Source organism: Larus michahellis, chromosome 2, assembly GCF_964199755.1.
Source record: "Larus michahellis chromosome 2, bLarMic1.1, whole genome shotgun sequence".
In the NCBI taxonomy this organism is placed as follows: Eukaryota; Metazoa; Chordata; class Aves; order Charadriiformes; family Laridae; genus Larus; species Larus michahellis.
Window position 1 is genome coordinate 49,224,086 of NC_133897.1, and position 18,837 is coordinate 49,242,922.

Consider the following 18,837-nt stretch of genomic DNA (forward strand, 5'->3'; position numbering starts at 1 on the left):
GAAATCTTATTTGTCTATAAAAGGATTCCCTGCCTGTATCCTGCATGTGGCATGTGACTGGGATGATAAAAGGTGGGGGTGGAAATCCTATAAACCGTATCCCAGTGTGGGAGGCTCTTGCTTTCTGCTTTTTCCTCTCTGCTTTTGATATCTCTGACTCTCTGACAGGTTGCTGGAGGTGCTCTGAAGAGAAATGCAAGGAGAAGAAAGCATTCCAGGCACATTGACACAACTCCATTCCTTCAGCAAGCTATATATTTATTTCATAGTCATTTGAACAGCGGAGCGTTTGGGAACAGTGACAGCTTTGGAAGTGTGCACTCTGCATTTGCATGTGTGTGTTTCGATCCCTCCAGCTTGGCTTTCCCTCTCAATGTCTTGGAAGACCCACCATTGTGCTGTTTTTAAACAAAGCAGCAAACTGAAACACCTCTCCCGTGGGTTCCCCAAGAGCATCGTGTCTTGAGACAGGCAACCTGGCAGCGCAGGGGACGTGACCCAAACTGGAGGGGTTACTACCAAGCTCCAAACTGCAAAGAACCACTGAGACCTTTCAGCCAACAGCCAGCAAGGCTTTGTTAAGCTGTCGGGGTGGCCTGTACCTCTTTCCCATCATTGCTGTTTATTTCAATTTCATTTTTTTCTTCAACCCTTTTCTCAGCAAAAAAAAATAAAATACTGAGGCCAGCCCTTCGTCTGGGCATGACTATATTGGCCCAAACAGTGCTCAGCAGATTTATGTTTGCTGAGGACTGTGCCTGGACCAAAAAGGGTTTCAGCTGTGTTTCCATCACTTAAACAGGTTGTATGATTTCTAAAGCTGCTAAAGTGAGTCATCTTGGGGTTTGTTTTAAATGGGCTTGTCTTTTATCCCTAATAGCATTACATTTCTATTATTTACCTAATACTTTCATCTTCTATTTCCAAAAGTACATTTGACTGACTATGCTGTAAGTCATCACTGCTTCCCCCATGATGCTGGAGCATAAATAAAGCTTCTGATGGGATATTTTTTAAAAAAAAAAAAAAAAAAAAAAAAAAAGATCTGGCAGTGGGAGAGCTAGACCCACTGAAATCATTGAAACTGGCTTCTGATTGATGAGAAAAGGACCAACAAAATAGGGCATGCTTCTGGAAAGGGCTCCCTCCTTCCCAGTACGTCAACCCATGCCTGTAACTTCCTAGTTCATTCATGCACATAGTTGGATGAGCTGGACAACCCGTTGAGCGGCAGGTCCTCAGCCAATAAGCCCAACTGTGTCTCTCAATGCAAAGCAGGAGCAACTGCCTCTGCTCGTCGAGGCAGGACCTCGATCCCCAGGAGCCTGAACGGGGGAGCTGTGAGGCACGAGAAGCTCAGTCCTGTGTCCCTCACTATCAGGGCTTACTGGGAAGAGAAACAGGAGAAGAAAGTGGGAACTAGCTATGCTGGTGTCCCAACAAAACTCAGCAAGATGGGAAAGGACGTTGCAGAGCGACAGCCCCGGGCAACCGAGGTGGCTGTTTGCCAGGCTGGACTGCTGCACTGGTTCTTTGCCAAAACAACTGAGCTGTCCTAATAAATTCCCTGTGTAAAAAAATATATCTATGAATCGTGCCTTGGTAGGAACAATGCAGCTGCTAATGGGGCTGGATGTGGCCAAACGAAATGCTCTAACGCTCTCTAATCCGATACCGAGCCGTGACGACTTTCTTTGCGAAGAGTGACGCTACTTGAACGTGTGCGCGCGTGCATGCGTACGTACATGTGCACATACACATACCTATAGCTTTATAATCCTGCTGCCAAAGGGGGAAGACCCGGGCTGCGGGCGGGCGGGGGGGGACCCCCACCGCCGCCGCTACACGATCATGAACTGGCAGACGTAGGGCAGCTGGTCTTTGCACTTCTTGTCGAACCACTTGCCGACGGCGGCCCCCGACAAGGCTGCGCAGTTTTCCAGCTTGCCGCCGTCGGGCTGGGTGGTGATTTCAGTCTCCCAGTTCTTGTAGCGGACGGGGCCGCCCGTCATGTCGACCCACTTGCCCTCCGTCGCCATGTCGTTGAGGCCCAGCCATATCTCCGCCTCGGAGCCGATGCTCTTGCGCATGTAGTCGTAGAGGGCATCGTTCTCCTCCCCGCCCTGGGGGGTGCTGAGCGTGCCGCCCTGCGAGATGCAGTTTTCGCTGGCCTCGTGGTATGTCTTCCTCTCCGAAAACGCGAGAAAGCATTTTAGGTGAATTTTGGTGCCTTTCAGGCAAACTGAGAGGTGGCCACACGAACAGAACAAAAAGAAAGGGAATTGGGTTTACAAACAGCGCCCAGGAAGAGGCGGCAGCAGCAAACGCAGTGGCCAAATTACAAGATTTATTTCTTAGGCTGTGCAGGGACTCTTGGCAGCACGGGAGTCCCAGGGGCCCTTTCCCTCCTACGCAGGGGATGGCTGCGGGAAAGTGACCTCCCTGTCCAGAAACCGTCAGGAAAAATGGACTTTGAGGTGACCCCGTAACCTTCCTGATCTCCGCCACTGCCGGAGCAGAGGCACAGCGTGGTCCTCCCGCCCCTTCCCCTGGCCTCGCTCTTCCCCAGCTGCTGCTACGCTTTCTCTGACGAGTTTGTCGGAGGGAAGGTTTGTGATGGGCGCTGCCGGGCGTTGGAGTGTTTTGGAAAAAAGTCTGCAATTTCAGTTCAATCATCTTAATTATGCAAGCATGATAAAAGCGTCCTTTTTAATAGGCTTTGATCAGAAGTGTTGTGCTTGCATAGCTTGGGGTCTTCAGAGGAAATTTCTAGTTGCCTCTGATTTTATTGTTAACACTAGCAATTTATTTTATTTTTTTTTAAGCTCTAAACCCTAAGAGTGCAGGGTACTGTAGCCAAACAATAACTAATCAGAGCCACGCATTAATACCCAAACCAATGAATGTGAGCTTGGAACTAAAGCCTTGATTTTGCTTGTGTTCCTTTTCTTTAAAGTAGAAAATTCTCCTTAACTTGCATTTTCAGCTCATTTCTGTTTCATGTTCTGCAAATCACTTCCCTATTGATGTCAGTGGAGTTTGCACAGAACAGCCGTGCAGCGCGGATGGAAGATGGACATTTTAGGACTGCCCTCTGTACGTGTTCAATGAAGCATGGTGGGACTGACCTCCATGAGGTTCCCTGGGCAATACCGTGGTATGTATAAGAGACGAGGTCACCATGTCACTGGGGTTCAGACAAAGGAGTAAGCTACATTTGACTGAAGTAGAGACTAATCCACTACCCATCCCTCTGATTCATAAAGGAAAATGAACATCTGGGTTAGTGTCATAGAATTATCCACAACTTTACAAATGGCAAGCTTTAGCACATAAAGGCCGGGGGGGGGGGGCATATGCTGCACAACTCATGTCATTAACCGCTTGAGGAGCTTCATCTGCCTGGAGGAATTGCAGTAAGCCCACGCTTTGCTTTGAACCCCCCAACCTCTCTCCCTGTGATGGACGCCTTGTCGCAGGGCGCTTGGGCATCTCTTGTTAAAGGGTGTGGAGCAATTGTAGCTGCTTTATAAGCAGCTCCTCTCTCTAAGCACAAGCCATGCCTTCTTTAGCAAGTCCTTTACCTGTCTGGAGTGCTTGCTTTTCCTTCAGTAGAGCAACCTCCTGCGAGATGTTGTCAATCATGGCCTTCAGGTCTTCGATCATTTTGAGGTTCACACCATCTGTTGGGGAAACCAAGGGAGGAGCATAAACATCAACTGCATCCCCCAGGGAAGCAGCCGAAGTCATTCCTATCATCAAAACTCCCTGCTTCTCTGCCCTCGGAGAAAGACGCTCAGAAGGGATCTGCAAAGTCAACACCTGCCCCCTTGCACATCCATCAGAGCGAGCGTATGCTTGCTAGCCTGGTCCCACCAGCAACCCAGTATTCCCAGTTTGGGTTTCAGGGTTTTGCACCCTGTGGGGCTTCGTGGGGTGGCAGTCTGCTCTTGGGCTGCTGCTGCAGTGATGGGGTGGGAGTCGCAGACATGAGCATCGCAAGGTGCAGGCTTGTCTCTGGAGCCCCTATGTAGGGAACTCACTTGGGGTGGTGCTGCACTGAGGTCAAGTTCCCAAAAACGCAATGCTTCTGCCCTTCCTGAGCAGGAGTTCTGCCACATACGAGTGTTTTGTAGGAAACTTAAAGCTGCTGCTGAATAGGATTTATTGGGTTTTTGTTTTTTTTTTTTTTAAACTCAAAAACGTGCCCCCTCTCTCTCTATTCACAGCGCACCCTCCTGGCTTTCCTTAAAAACCCTAATGCATGATTTTCTCTGTATGCACCCCTTGCTGTGGCATGTTAGTCTGCTCTCATGGGTGCATTGGCAGGAAAGGGCTTTGCTTGCCAGGATGATGCTCAGCTGGAAGGGCTGCAGTACCTCCAATAGATCTGCTCTTGCATCATCAGCCACCCCATCCGTCAGCCCACCAACCACACCATCCCTGAGATCATCACAGCTGCCTCTGCCATCAGCACCCCCAGTGCAGGTACCCAAAAACTGTCCAGAGCTGCTCTGCTGCCATGAGAAGACACCTCCTTGGCCAGGGAGTTGGTTGCAGCCTGCTACTAAAGCCTACATCCTGCTAGGTATGTCGCTTCTGCAACAGCTCCAACCAACTATTAATTAGTGCTTGGATTTCTCCCGTCTAGGAGCAAAAGGACTGCTGTGTCTTGGATGTGGTGGGAGATTGGATGTTGAAGTGTTTGCATTCATTACGCTATCTCTGCTGCTCCTATTGCTCTACCTTGCCTGGCATAAGCATCTGGTAGTCCTCATGGGGTGAAAGGAAAGGGGGCAGTTTGTCCATGAACACAGTAGGATGGGCTTCCTCGAGGGCCAAGGAGGTGGGGAAGCCGAGGCACCAAGCCAGGTGAGTGGAGGAGCTGCTTGGATACGGACCAAAACCACCAGCCCAAAGATTACATGGTGCCATGAATATGAAAAGCCAGACACATCAGGAGGAGGGCATTAAGCTGCTTAACTAATTGCTCAATTAACTTTAATGGGTTCACTTAATACTGAGGCACTAGTTACTATTTTGGTGCCTTTGATGAAAACACTTTGTGGAAAACATCTAATTATTGCCTTCTTTTTTTTTCCTGCAAGCCTCTCTTGCAGCAGAACAAATGTCCCTTAGGTTTAAGTAACATCCAAGGGCCGTGGCAGGACACTGCCAATGCGTCTTGCTGGGGCAGCACCTTACCTTGTTCTAACTGGGTTTGCTGGTGGGTTCCCGTCTAGAGGGTCCCCGTCACCCAAGGTGGACACGTCTCCTTGATGACCACCTACGCATCCTGTCCCTTTTCAACGCCTATTTTCCAAGCCCTGGGCCACAAGATGTTCCTGCAGCAGCACGTTCACCAGGACGTCAGAGGGAGAACCAGGAGTGGTTAAGTTGCACTTCAGTTACAAAGCAGGTACCGCAAGTACATCAACAAACATCCAGTTTTCTGTTCTCTTGCCAGAGGTTTTTGTCTCTGTGCTGTTATTTCCTCAAGACTCACCTCCAGAAGCCTGTGATCGAGGCTAGTTCCTCTGCACTTCATTTTGATTAATTAACTATCCCTCTATGAAATTTGGATCTATATCTGGGTTGCTTAGCTTTGCCTGGGGAGGCACCATCCGGTTTATTCCTATCTGAACAGGTTTCTGTCCCCCGGCAGGGCGAGCATTGCTCTGGTTGGCAACGTCTGTCACCAAACCTCCCTGGCCATTGGTGTTTCTTCTGACACCAGGCATTTATTTCCCTGAATGTCCCAGCTGGAAATGTCGGGTCCCATATTGCAGCCTGTCCCTGGATCAGAGGAAGGGACCAAACACACGCGCAATGGGTTTACATAGAATCATAGAATGTGTTGGGTGGGAAGGGACCCTTAAAGGTCATCTAGTCCAACCCCCCTGCAGTAAGCAGGGACATGTTCAACTAGATCAGGTTGCTCAGAGCCTCATCGAGCCTGGCCTTGAATGCCTCCAGGGATGGGGCCTCCACCACCTCTCTGGGCAACCTGTTAAAAAATAATGCTTGCAACAAGTAGACGGAACTGCACTTTGAAACTAGTACACATTGATGGGGATTCAGCTACAGCAGTTCCAGGCAGGTAATATTCAGATTTGTGTAACATTACACTTTCTTTTTTTTTTTTTCTTTTTTTTAAGACATCAGACAAGGCTTTTGTGGATGATTTAGTCACATTTGCTTATTCTATTAAAATTTCTGTGTTTTACAAAGTTTCCTTTAAACAGGATTAAAAAAGGACAACTTCTAACAACTTAGCAGGAAAAAGACATTTTCAATGCATCAATGTAAACGTTCACAGGCACTTTCTGGGAAAAGCACCCAGATTCCAAGATTACACGGGAATTTTGGTGCCCACATCAGCCCCTGCCTGCTGATTTAAGCATCCGGATTCTGGTTGCTGGCTTCAATTACCTTAAAAATACACTTGAGAGCTATGCAAAGATGCTCCCTCCCGTGCCCCCAGCACCCCTCCATGCTGTGACCAAGGGCAGCCCCCCCAGGGCTGGCAGGTCCCCAGCCTAGAGTCCCCGGGGCAGGGGTGCCATTGCCCACTGTGGCTCCCACCTCCCCTGGGCACCCTGCTGGGTGAGACCCCCGTGGCTGCCTGAGCAGGGCAAATCCCATCTGCCCCCCACCCCAAGACATGGGGGTTTGGAGAGACTTTGCTGAACCACTGCATCTGGTGGTGTCCCTGCCCATGGCAGGGGGGTTGGAACTACATGATCTTTAAGGTCCCTTCCAACCCGAACCATTCCATGATTCTATCTGGGAAAATCACTGGGGAGCAATTTGAGGGAGGGGAAAAACCCAACAGCAGGCGAAGTGCATGTGCTAGCTCAGCGTTTTCTAAATGCTATGGTTTGGCTTCTTCATGTTGAAACAGCACCATTTTTGTTCTGAAGCAGATCCAAATGTAAGCAATAATTACAAAAAAAAAGAAGAAAAAGCAAAACAAAAGAAAAAAAAACAAATAAAAGGGTAAAAAAGAGAAAAAGCTTGGCTCCAATCATCATTTTCTTTTCTAACATTCGTGGTTTGGCTCTGGAGATTAAAAAAAAAAAATAAATCCAGCCAAATACCCCAACCCTCCAGCGGCTTCACCCTGCCCAACCCTCCCCAGTGAGGGGCAGGGGGTGAGCCGGGATGGGGGCACTGGGGGCCTGGGATGGGGATGGGATGGGACCATCCTGCTGAGGACAGGAGCGGCTGAGCCCCAGCCCCTGTGGCGGATGGGCAGGCAGGCATGGACAGGGCGAGGGGCTGGGGGCGAAGAGGAGCCTCACAAGGGTTTTTTTAGTGCTTTCCTCCCTTTTTCACCACCCCCTGGCACTGATAAAAATCATAAAAATGTTAAACCAAGAAATGCTGGAAGTTTCCATTAAAAGCAGGGCAGCTGACCTGCCGCGGGGCTGGATGCAGGCAGCCAAAAAAATGCCAAGTTTGGGTGTTGTTTTTTTTTTTCTTTTCCCCCCAGAAAACTTGACCTCTCCTTTGAATAGAAACCCCTGAAGCTCTCAGAAAAAAACCTGCCACCGGCTGTTTCAGATAGCTTGATTTTCAGAAAAAAAAAGTTGAACTCCTCCCCTCCCCCCCAAAAAATCTCAGAGCCCAACTTTCCTGTCAAAGAAGTGATTTTTCTCCCACCTGTTTGTCACCAATGGGTTACAAACAGCGGTTCCGGCGACACGGAAAGAAAAATAAAATTTCTCCGAGAAACTCATCCTGGTACACCCAGTAAGTGCAATGCACGTATGTACCCTATACCAGCCCCAAGGGGTATTTTTGCTCAGCCATGGACCAGACATGTGGAATAAGCAGATAATACAGTGATTTCATAGAAAGATCTAATGGGGGAAAAAAACTTCTCAAGGATGGGATCTGATAAAAATAGCCACCGAGAGCAGCCCGGCCAAGTGAATTCCTGGGATGCTTCTTCCTCGCTCCCTGCTTAGTTCCAAGCGTCCGAGCGCCCGCCAGCAGTGGTCCAAGCCCACGCAACCGTGGCCGGACACGTGAGGCAGGTTCACACGCCGCCGGGCTCCTACACAAGCCGCTTCATTACCTGCCTTCTCCTCTAATTGATGTGCATTGTGTCAGAGACGGGGCGGGGGGGGGGGAGGATGGGACAGTAGCAAAAAAAGGAGAAGAAAAGCAAAAAAAAAAACCTAACCCCAAACCACTAAGGCAAATAGACCTCAAGCACCTTTTCGTGTGTATTGCTCTCTGGTCAGCCTGAGTAGTCAGAGCTTGTGAATGGCTTGACGTACACCTGGGGCACGCGTTTCATAATGAAGATCTGTGTTGATATTTAATAGATTTTATATTGCTCCCGTTACCTGCCTGCTCTTGTCGCCAAATCTACAACAGCAGTCTGTCATCCGCCACTTACTCGCTTCTGAAAAAATGAATGAGCAGGGGGTATGGGGGTCACAGAAAGGGAGATTTTTTAGTAGAGGAAAGGTTTGGGGCGAACCTTAGAGGTAACATAAAAAAACCACGTTACCCTCTGAAAGTCAGAGCAAGCTGTCCCATCAAACTTATTCAAGGTAGTAACCTGTCAAAAGCATTTCAATTTCCTCACTATTTTACAGAAGGGCTACGCAATCATTCCCACGGAGCGAGGCTGGCCGGGGGGGGGCGGGGGGAAGACACTTTATTAGCTTTTTAGATGCTTTTTAAAAAGTTTCATTAAAGTACTGTTAAATGCCTAAATGACCGGGCTAATTGCATCCCCCTCAAGCCCCTACAAGGTTTCCTCGCCAGGAAGGTGCCGCGGCTCCTTACCTTTCTTGGAAGCTGCCGGTTTTGGCCGGACTTTGCCGTTTTGCTGGCCGGAGACCTGGGTGAGGGAGAGGAGGCAGAGGAGCAGGCAGGCTCCCCGGAGCGCCATGCTGCTGCCGTCCGGCGCCGAGCGGAGGTGGAACGGCTTCGCTCTGCCTTCCAGACAGAACTTAACGCCGGCTTGGATCAGAAATGGCTGGCCCAGAAAGCCTCCCGCTGAGCCCCGGCCAGAGGCAGCCTCCAGTCCCCGGGGGGGGGCTCAGGCAGCTCCGGCCAAGGCTGAAACACATCCCAGCGGGTTTGCATTTCTTAGCAGGCTGCTTGTTTTTGTTTAAAAAAAAAAAAAAAAAAAAAAAAGAAAAAAGAAAAGAAAAGAAAAGAAAAGAAAAGAAAAAAGGAGGGAATGAATCTACTGAAAGTCTGCTAAGCTAAACATGAGGAAAGGCTGTGGAATGATTTCCTATGGATTTTAGCAAAATGCCATGGGTTTGATGTCACGCGTCAGCGACGACGATGTGAGGTGTGAAACAGAGTCGGGGTGACCGAGGGAGCCGAGAGGGGGTCCAGCCTGCCCGGGGGGGCCCCTCTGCGGGGCTGCCCAGGAGAGATGCTGCGAGCCCGGGCAACTGTGGAGGGAGCGTGTGGTGGACCCTGAGCACTCCAGACCCCACCATGGCGTGGTGCAAGGCCCCGCATGGAGATCCCTGGTTTATCCCCGCTGCAAAGGGCTGCTGCAATCCCCCGGAACAAGTGCAGCCATTTCTAGAGCAGTCCTTGCTCAAAGTGGAGCTCTTACACCTCAAAAAACACAGCTCCACCGAGGCCTCGGCAAGGTCGTCCTGCCACCATTGCCTCTCCAGGGCAGATGAGACTGGCGCCCCCTGCCCACCTCTTCCCAGCTCTGCATGGGGTCCCCTCTGGAGGGTGACCCTGGCAGCGGGGACGCCCATTCCCCTGCCCAGGTGATGGGCAGAGCTAAGACGTGGCTGTCCCATGAGAGCCACATGTTTTATCCCCGGTGGCAATTTCTCATTTGCTCTTGGACAGCCACGGGCTGAGGGAAGCTTCAAATGCAATAGGTTTAGACCTCTATTTTTGGGGCCCCCCTTCCAAAAGGGGGTTGCTGGGCACAAGCAGTCCTGTGGACATGGCTGTGCCTTTGCTCTCGCCCAGCTGCCACGTTTAGGTCGCAGGATAAGGCTTTGGGCTGCTTTTCCTTGCAGTGGTGGCTGGGGACAGAGGGTGGCTCCCAGCCCTGGGCTCAAATCCCCAGTTCTGGGATAGCTTCAGCATAAATCACTCTCACCATGACGAGTCCCATCCTTGGGGGTGAGGACAAAGCTGTGTTGGCCATACTGTCCCCTATCCCTAGGACAATTTTGCAAGGACATAAGTGGTCAGGGCTGTTGGGACTGCCTGGCAGCAGCACGGCACTGAGACTTTGGAGGCACCTGGGTGGCACCATCCAGGGGAGCGAGAGTCCTTTTGTGGCAAATGCATCCCCCACCGCCAGACCATGTGGTGGCTTGATATGCTTTCATTTTTCCAAATGCACTTTTGTTTCTGTAGGACAGGAAGCCAAACAATGTCTCTGGAGGTTTCAACCAAACCAGAGGGCTGCTCAATTGTGTTGCTCTTCAACTGCTTCCACTGCCCTGGCTGGGAGCTGGAGGTATTTTGGCTCTGCCTCACCCCACAAGACAGTGGGAAAGAAGTCTCGGCCCCAGCCTCTACAGCCGTGTGTGTGTCCTGGAAGCCATCTGAAAGAGGGCCACATTTCAGCAGGCCTGGGCAAAAGCAGGGACAAAGAAGGCTGGGAGATGTTTGACCTGCTACTGCAGACGCCCTGCTAAGAGGAAGGCTGCCCTGCACCACTTCCCCTCCTCCTCTGGCACCTTTGAGAGTCAAAATCCACAGCTGCTCTTTGCACTTAAGAAACCTGGTACACACCAGAGTCAATAATCCAAAGTATCTCATGGCCAGGTCTGTCAAAGCACGCGTTGATGCTTCACACCCACCCATCAGGCTGAGTACTTGGGGGTGGGGGGTGGGGTCTTCCCCAGGGCCACCCAAGGGGTTAGGTGACTGAAAAATACTTTGAAATTTGGGTCTTCACACAGTTTGGAGGACGTTCACGTATTTAGAATACCCCAGAGCTGTAAAGGATGACCAGGATGAGCTGGACTTGGGACAGGGGGAAACACATCCCATAGAAAGCTGTTTTTGCTGGGCCCCCCTCGCAGGATCCCAGTCTGACTTCAGCACAGCCCAGCTGCTTTAAGAGCAGTGCTGCTGCCTAAACCAACACCACTGCCTCATTTTTCGGGTGCCACGGCTGTTCACCACAAGCAGGCGAGTCTCTCCTGCAGAAGGAACAAGAACCTTTCAACAAGCAGAGGAAATTTGTGTAGAGGAGAGGACAGGCAGGCATTTTGTAGAACAAAGTGCTCTGGGCTTTAACCTTAGATTTGGCTACCAAGCTTAAATCTTTTCTGAAAAATTAAGGCAAGATGCCACCCGGCACAATGTGAACCGCTGGAGTCGCAGGAGCATAAAAAGGTCTGAGATAAACAGGGGTGGGTCTGGAAAAAGAGCTGCCGTTGATTTAGTTTGGCCACAACTGTGTTACCCTGCTTCCCGCTTCTGCTGAATAAGGAAAACCCTGCCCTTTATATCCTACCTGAACAGAGCTCCCTTGTAGTCCAAGCCTTTGAAGCCAAGGAGGAACAGGTTTCATTTTCACTCTTCTTCACCACACACACTCAATCCCACTCAAATTTAAGCCAGAGAATATGTATTTTAGGGATTTACTGTTCTCCTGCCTGGGCTATCCCAAAATGGGATGGAGCACAAGAGATGCCAAACACCTACATACACATACACGTTCCCTTCTCTTGACATTTGAGGAGCATTGACCTATCCAAAGTACTTTTGGTAACTCAGCACCTCCCAGTTTTCCTTGGCCCCAGATTTCCTCGCCTGCCTTTGCTTTGATTCATGTCCTGCCACGCTGGGGAAAAAACCAAACTGTTGTCTTTGCTGCTGCGTGTGAAACAGATGGCTCTGATGTGAAGTCTGACGGTGATTCCTAACCACAGGTTTCTGGGTGGCTGGGAGTGTTGCATTTGGTGGCTGTTTCGCCCGAGTGTTGCATTTCTCCGATTCCCCAGCTGAAACAAGGAGGGCAAGGCAGCTTTCCATTAGCTCCTGAAGGAGACGGCTGCAACCAAAGGGGCCTCTCCCAGCATCAGCCAGCATGTCCTATGGTGTCCTACAGTGTCCAGCATGTCCTATGCTGGCTGCCACCATCATTTTTCTTGAAAAAGAGAAAACCGAAATAAAGTAGACTTAAAAAAAAATTTGTCTCTGGCTGTAACACCTATTCACAGGGGGCTCTGCTCCTATTCTGCCCTATGTAGGCTGAAAAAAAATAAATCCTTGATATTATAAAAGCTCATAAACCCCCATGAGCCCACCTGACAGAAGCGAGCTGAAGTGTTGCTGCAACAGGTCCAGAATGGAGATGCTATAGGGAAGGGCCACCTTTAGGCTTTTAAGCTGGAAGGCCCTTGTCCGTATGGAGCCCATTCCTTGCCTGGGCTCCTGCTGCTGTTCCAGTTAAATAACGGGGCTACCAATGGTCCTTTGTAAGCCGTCTTTTTTGGGCAGACATCATGCTTTTAAGATCCCGATGATTCACGCTTCTTATGTAAGGGAGGCGTGGGAGGTGGGTAGAGGTAATCCTTTTTACTAGATGAACTAACAGAACTGGAAGACAGCGGTGAGGTTTTGGCCGTGCAAACCCTTCCCCTTCAGGGCTAAAAGGGAAGCAGCAAATGTCAGAGCTGAGGAGCAACAGCTGGGAGGCTCATCTGGCACATATAGCCCATCGGGAGCAGGCACCAGGGGAAAGAGAGCAACAGCTGATTCATTGAAGGGTTAATAAGAAGGAGAAAGGCTACAATCATGCCAAGAAACCAGGTTTTTGACCATGATTTTTTTAGATCTGTACAATCATGGATTTTACTTCCCAGTATAAAGCACTTTACTCCCTGGTTTCAAGCCCGGCCTCCTGGTCAGACTGACAGTAGCTTCTGTTAGCTCTAAGGAGACTGGTTTGAGATGAAAAAGAGGGCAGAAGAATGTAGGCTTACGAAAACTGTCCCAGGGCCGCAGGGAAGCGGCCAGAAAAGTTTACGTGGCTTTGGGAAACCCAGTAAGTAGGCTGCGATGCTGTATTTGGAAGGCTTTCAGTTAGCAAAACAGTGGCTGGAATAAGCCCATGAAAGGAAGCTGGATGCTCCTGGCAACGATGCAGACCTGTGATTTTGTGCCCAGCGAGGCAAGGAAATGGGCAGCGAGATCAGAGGCTATTTTGATTCGACTCCTAGGAAATAAGCAGGTATCGCCAAGCCAAGAAATGAGGCAGCGCCACCGCACAATGGCTGGAAAGTGGAAGGGTGGACTAGATAACAGTATTCACACGGTTATTATCAAGATAGGCAATTACCAGCCCTGGCTTTTCGAGGCTAAGTTAACTGGTTCAAAGGCAGGCCACCAGAACGCCAAACGATTCTTGCTCTTTGCCTGCAGCCCCCGTCCTCCGGGAAGGCTCCTACGTCCCCTGCTGACAGCAGGAACGCAAAGGGGAGACCCAAAAGCGTCTTTACACATGGGGCCGTGCAGCTCGGTGGCTTGACCCACGGCTGGGGCAGCAGGCAGGGTCTCCTACCTCTGCTGCCTTCATCGAATCCACTCTGAAGGATCTGTGTCTCAGCAGCACCGCAGTAACCTCGAAGAGGAGTAAGAGAGAAACAGCAGTGGACAGTAAAAAACATGCTGCGAGGAAGCGGGGCTAACAGAAGAAAATCTCTGATATTAATTAGCCGCTGCCCAAACCCGTGCTGGCATCGCTCCTGATTTCCACCAGCATAAACATCAGAACAGGTTAGAATGGAAAGAGCCGAATCTATGGATCATTGTTTTTGAGACCGATCGAGAAGAAATGCGATAATAGTTCAGGAAAGGGCGGTTTTCATAAGGACAATGATGGGGAAAACCAAGGAGTCAGCACTTTGCCAAAACGTTATCCCCAGCACCAACATTAGGAAATTGGCTCGGAGCCTATGGAGGGAGCCTTCCCATCACATCCCATGGCAAGCACGGCTCACATCCCTACCCCACATTCACCAAGGGTCACAGGACAGAAGGATCTGTACTAAAGGAGTTCCCCAGGTCTTAAACCAGACCCGAATGTGGAGAACTTGAGTTGAAGTGCTATCAGCTGCTCAAAATCCTCCTGTTTCCAAAAGGAGCTGCACCAAAGGACTTACCCTCCCTTCTGCTTGGGGCATGCAGCTCCTGTGGGCTAGGGGTAAATCTGTCTGTCTTCACTGCTTTGCTTTTCTGCCCATCATCCACGTCCCTAAATCCAACCAGCCAAAGGAAAACTGTAGTCAAGTGTCTAAATCTAACACCAAAACTCTGGGGAAATTCGTAATTGTGGAGGATCGCTGAGCAGGCTGCATGAAACCATCTCGGCATCAGCTCAAGTGAAGTCACCGTTGAAACTGAAGTCAGTATTTTAGGACTGGCAGGCAGAGAGCAGTTCTGCCAGTTTATAATCTTGTTGCATGTCATTCTCACCTTTGAAAGACTGGTTCGCTTTCATATGGCTGTGGATGCTGAATTAGGGATTGTAAGAGGATTTCAACATCAGTCTTAGAAATGTCTTCATTTTTTCAATTTAGAGAAAAGGCTGCGTGATCAGACAGCAGGAAGAAAGCAATCCATGCCCTTGAAAAGCCTCATCGGATTAAAGTTGGCCTCTCTCTGGGGGAAAAGGAGAGAAGTAGGGCTTAAATCGTGACTTTTCCACCCATAGGTTTCCAACCCCAGAAATGCCCAAACTTACTGTTTGCCAAAACATAGGAGAACGCGTGGTGAAAGAGCTCCTCAGGGAGGGAGGGCCTGCAGGCAGGTGGCTGGTGGCTCCAACCACCTCCAACATCCAGCTGGCTCAGCTGCCGTCCCCGCCATGCCAGCTGGGTGGAGGAGGTGTACGTCAGAAAGCGGCTGAGATTTAATTTCCTTTTTCCCCTACCAATGTATTAGCTAAGGGGCTGCAGTAACTATGATCTTCTCAGTCTCAATCAGGGAGATCAAATCTGATCTACAAATGTAGACCTGAAAACTCAGGGGTGCTGTGCTGCTGATCTTACCCTAATCTTGAGAACAGGATAGCAACAGAGCTGCTCATAGAGCCCGTAAGACAACCACAGCCTTATTAAAAAGTGTTCCAGTCGATGAAATTGAGGTTGAAACCATCACAAGGGAGCCATTAACAGCAGCATGTTTGAGATCCTAATGTTGTTTTGCAGGAACAGCAAAAAGGTCTTTCTTACCGGATAGCTCAAAATGCAGCTGAATCAAGGGAAAAACGAGGCATCCCAGTCTCCCTGCGGGGAGATGGGTACCAAAGCGCCCTGCTGTGGCCGAGCACTATGACTGGGAGGCCAGGCTGTATGGGGCTTTGAGCAACCTGGTCTAGCGGGAGGTGTCCCCACCCATGGCAGTGGGGGGTTGGAACTAGATGATCTTTAAGGTCCCTTCCAACTCTAAACCTTCTGTGGTTCTACAAGGGAACAAGGCTCTGGGGTAAGGACTGGAGTGCTCTCCTCTCAGGTCTTACCAAGTCATGCTGACTTCATCCCCCGGCTCTGGGGCTCCATGGCTGCTTATTACAGGCAAAGTAAACCAGCACCACAGTGGGGCTGGAGAACATCCCTCTGCTGAGGAGGGAAGTGGCATCTGCTGGAGTTTAAAAGAAAAGTTGGAGGCAGTCCTAGCAGGTGGTGGTAAATCCCAGTTAATTCCTATTTACAGAGAAAATGCAGAAACTCCATGTAGATAATATCTACATCAAATCAAGGTGCTGAGTCCCTCAAAAAAAAAAAAAAAAAAAAAAAAAAAAAAGAGTGAGCTATGGCTCCCACTAACTTGTCTTTACAACAGGCTGTGCTGAAGCAAGTTTTTATAAAGGCCAACTGCGGGTGGCATAGCCCCTCTGCTCCTCATTGCCTCAACCCCCGCCCACGGCGCAGAACAAGCTCCCCTTCTCCTCCCCAAACTACACAATTGCAATGTTGAACCGTTTCCGCAGTTGCAAAACGTTGGCTGATGGGATTCCTGGGCCAGGTAAATCTACTGTGCATCACCCTAAACGTAAATACAGATCTGGAGGAACACGAGAAGCAAATCAACCAGGTCTACCGATCTACAGCCTTGCCCTCTCCCGCTTCATGGGGACTGTCCCTGTCAAACAGACCTTTAGGCTGGGATACACAGGGGAAGGAAAAAAAAAAAAGAAAGGTAAATTGTGGCTGGGTGTATTTTAGGTAACACAAGTAGAAGCCTAGCAGGAGTTACTAGATTCCTCATCTCTAGTACACAGCTTTCAGTTTCTCAACACTCCCAGCAGAAGCAATTAATTTCTGGGACAAACAGAGAGCTATCCTGCTCCACAGATGTTTCCTCTTAGTTCTACTGGACTTGAGTCAATGAAAACGTGGCAATATCTGCACAGCAACACATGGAACTTTCCACCAGCCCAGATGGGAACAGGAGCAGTCTCAACTGAAGTCTCCGTTAAAAATCTTAACTGCTATTTTTGTTTGGGATGGAAGGGAGGGGTTAAAGAGAGCCAAAAAAATAGAAATGGGCACCACAGCCCTTAGCACGCCTGAGAACCACAATCTCAAAGATTACTTGGCAGACGTTGTATCAACCAAGAGAGCTTCTACCGCTGTTGGAGCTTTGTTTATCCATTTGGGATACAAGTTGGTAGCAGCAAACCTCCACGGGCAGCTGAGACCAACTAGCGGGTGTGTAATACTTTTGGCCGGGCTCATTATTTATATCTCAGGGGTAGAAGTAGTCCCAGTCTGAACTGGGGCCCCACTCCACCCCACTGCTTTTCAATGCCAACAGATGGGAGGTAGGCAGTGTAGAAGGAATAGGACCCCCTGAAGACCCCCAATTCATTCCGTGTCTGCTTGCAGAGCTACAGAAGCCCTGGGGGAGGAGACGCATGGTCAGAGGGGGCACTGCAGATACTTACACCATGTTAATTTACACTTGCACTCTCAGAAAGTGCTTGGTAACAAGTATTTTGTGACTGGGTAGCCATTTTTGTATACACAGCTGCTCCACGGGTTTCCCTGTGCTGTCAGCAGACACAGATGCTCAGGTAGCAAGAGTTTGGTTTTGAGCACATAGCCTAGACCTCAGATGGGCTAAATATTTGCCATCCTTAGTAAGAAGTGGAGAGGGAATGCAAATATATTCACCTCCACAAAGGTGTCAGTTAATACATTTGAAACACAGTGACGTTTCCTCCCCCTGCCCTGCAACGCCCCCCGCTCCAGCTCTAATAACAATCAATTTATAATTAAAAGGATCTAGAGAGGGGACAAGAAGCATCTTAAATGATGTAACTTGCAAAACACTTGGAGATCCTTCAGCTGGGAGGCTATGTAGAAATACTCTATCATTACCATGTTACAAAATTCACCCTGGAAGTAACTCTGGGCAGCTTTTTGGTATCCAGCCACAAATCTGTAACAAAACAGGCAACAGCTATTCAGAGAACATCTGTGGTTTACAACTTGCAATCCTCATTGAGATCAACCATTTTCTGAAACATTAAACAATACATGACCAAACAAAACCTGCCTGTGTTAAGTCTCAGGTACTGTAAATGGTTTTTCTCCCTTCAGTTTTCTTTCTTTCTTTCTATATTCCTACAAGTAGCTTTGCGTGGCAAGGAATGGATCACAGCTACTGTAAAGCTGATGTCAGGTTAGTCTTTGCTTCACATAGTATAACTCTACTGGAGTGATTAAAGATGATACATATAATCATTCTCACGTCCTGCCTGTATGACTATGTAGCACTATTGTAACATACCTGACCCATTACTTAGGATGCTGAAAAAAATCTGACCTCTTCAAAATAGACATCTTGGGCAAATTTGGTAGGACAATTTTTTTTATTTTTTTTTTTAAACCTGCCTGCTCATTATAGTAGTGGCTACACATACCTGAAATACACAGTAGTCCTGCAGTTACCTTGAATAATTATGTGAGTGAGCTCTAGGAAAAGGCCTGAAGAGATTTGGGGACCTTAATTACACCATATATTGAGCTGCAGTATGTTTTGTCCCATATCTACAGCCCTCCTTCAGCAAAAACCTTCCCCTTCTCCCCGCCAAACATGTTCCAGACAAGAGAATGTTCTTAATCTGCTATTTGGAAATTAAAACAGGAAATTCAGGAAACGCTGCTTGAGTAAGAGCTAAATGATTCATGGATTAATGTAGTAACTTTTGCCATAATGTTTGTTCAAAAGGATCCTTCTAACACTTGTAGCTGGAATACCAACTTCCTGAGAATCAGCTTTTTCCTTAGACTTCTTCCATCTGTTGTCTCTTCCTATCCTGCCAAATAAACAGCTCTTACTCTTTGCTGGGCCAGCCAATGAAGGTAGGGAAGGAATCAACTGCTTTGAAGATCTGGTGATACAACTTGATTGCATCCCTTATCTGCCATCTTCTGTCTTTCCCTGTAAAGGATCGTTACTGACAGCCATTATGCCTTTCCAGCTAAATTATCAAACTCCTAAAAAATGAACTTATTTTCCCTTCTACCTTAGCCATGCCCTTTCTCCTTATCCACCATGAGAGGTTTTGGCTAGGTTACTATTGGACCTGTTGGCAAACAGGATAGGCAGTGCTCTGGTAAGCAAAGAAATCTTGTTTTAAAATATGAATTAGAAACTTTGGAATATGTTGTATTTATAGTAAAATCTAACCACATTTTATTCAAAGAAAAGTAATTTAAAGGAAGAATTCCACAAAGTGCTGTTCTCATCTGGCTGGTGAACAAAAAAAAAAAAAAAAAATATTTCATGAGGCCCAAAACCTGGCTTGTGCTGCACCGAGGACATCCCCATATACACCCTTGAACACAGCAGCTG

General features: G+C 48.7%; 1 protein-coding gene across 1 annotated transcript; it reads right to left on the reverse strand.

Annotated features, from left to right (window-relative positions):
- Positions 1–237: 237 nt before the first annotated feature.
- On the reverse strand, positions 238–9,178 carry CLEC3B (C-type lectin domain family 3 member B). Its single transcript, XM_074575231.1, has 3 exons — positions 8,806–9,178; positions 3,585–3,683; positions 238–2,242 (listed from the first exon to the last, which is right to left on the reverse strand). Exons 1-3 carry the CDS (start codon positions 8,909–8,911, stop codon positions 1,842–1,844), a joined length of 606 nt encoding a protein of 201 aa, XP_074431332.1. The 5' UTR covers positions 8,912–9,178; the 3' UTR covers positions 238–1,841.
- Positions 9,179–18,837: the final 9,659 nt, after the last annotated feature.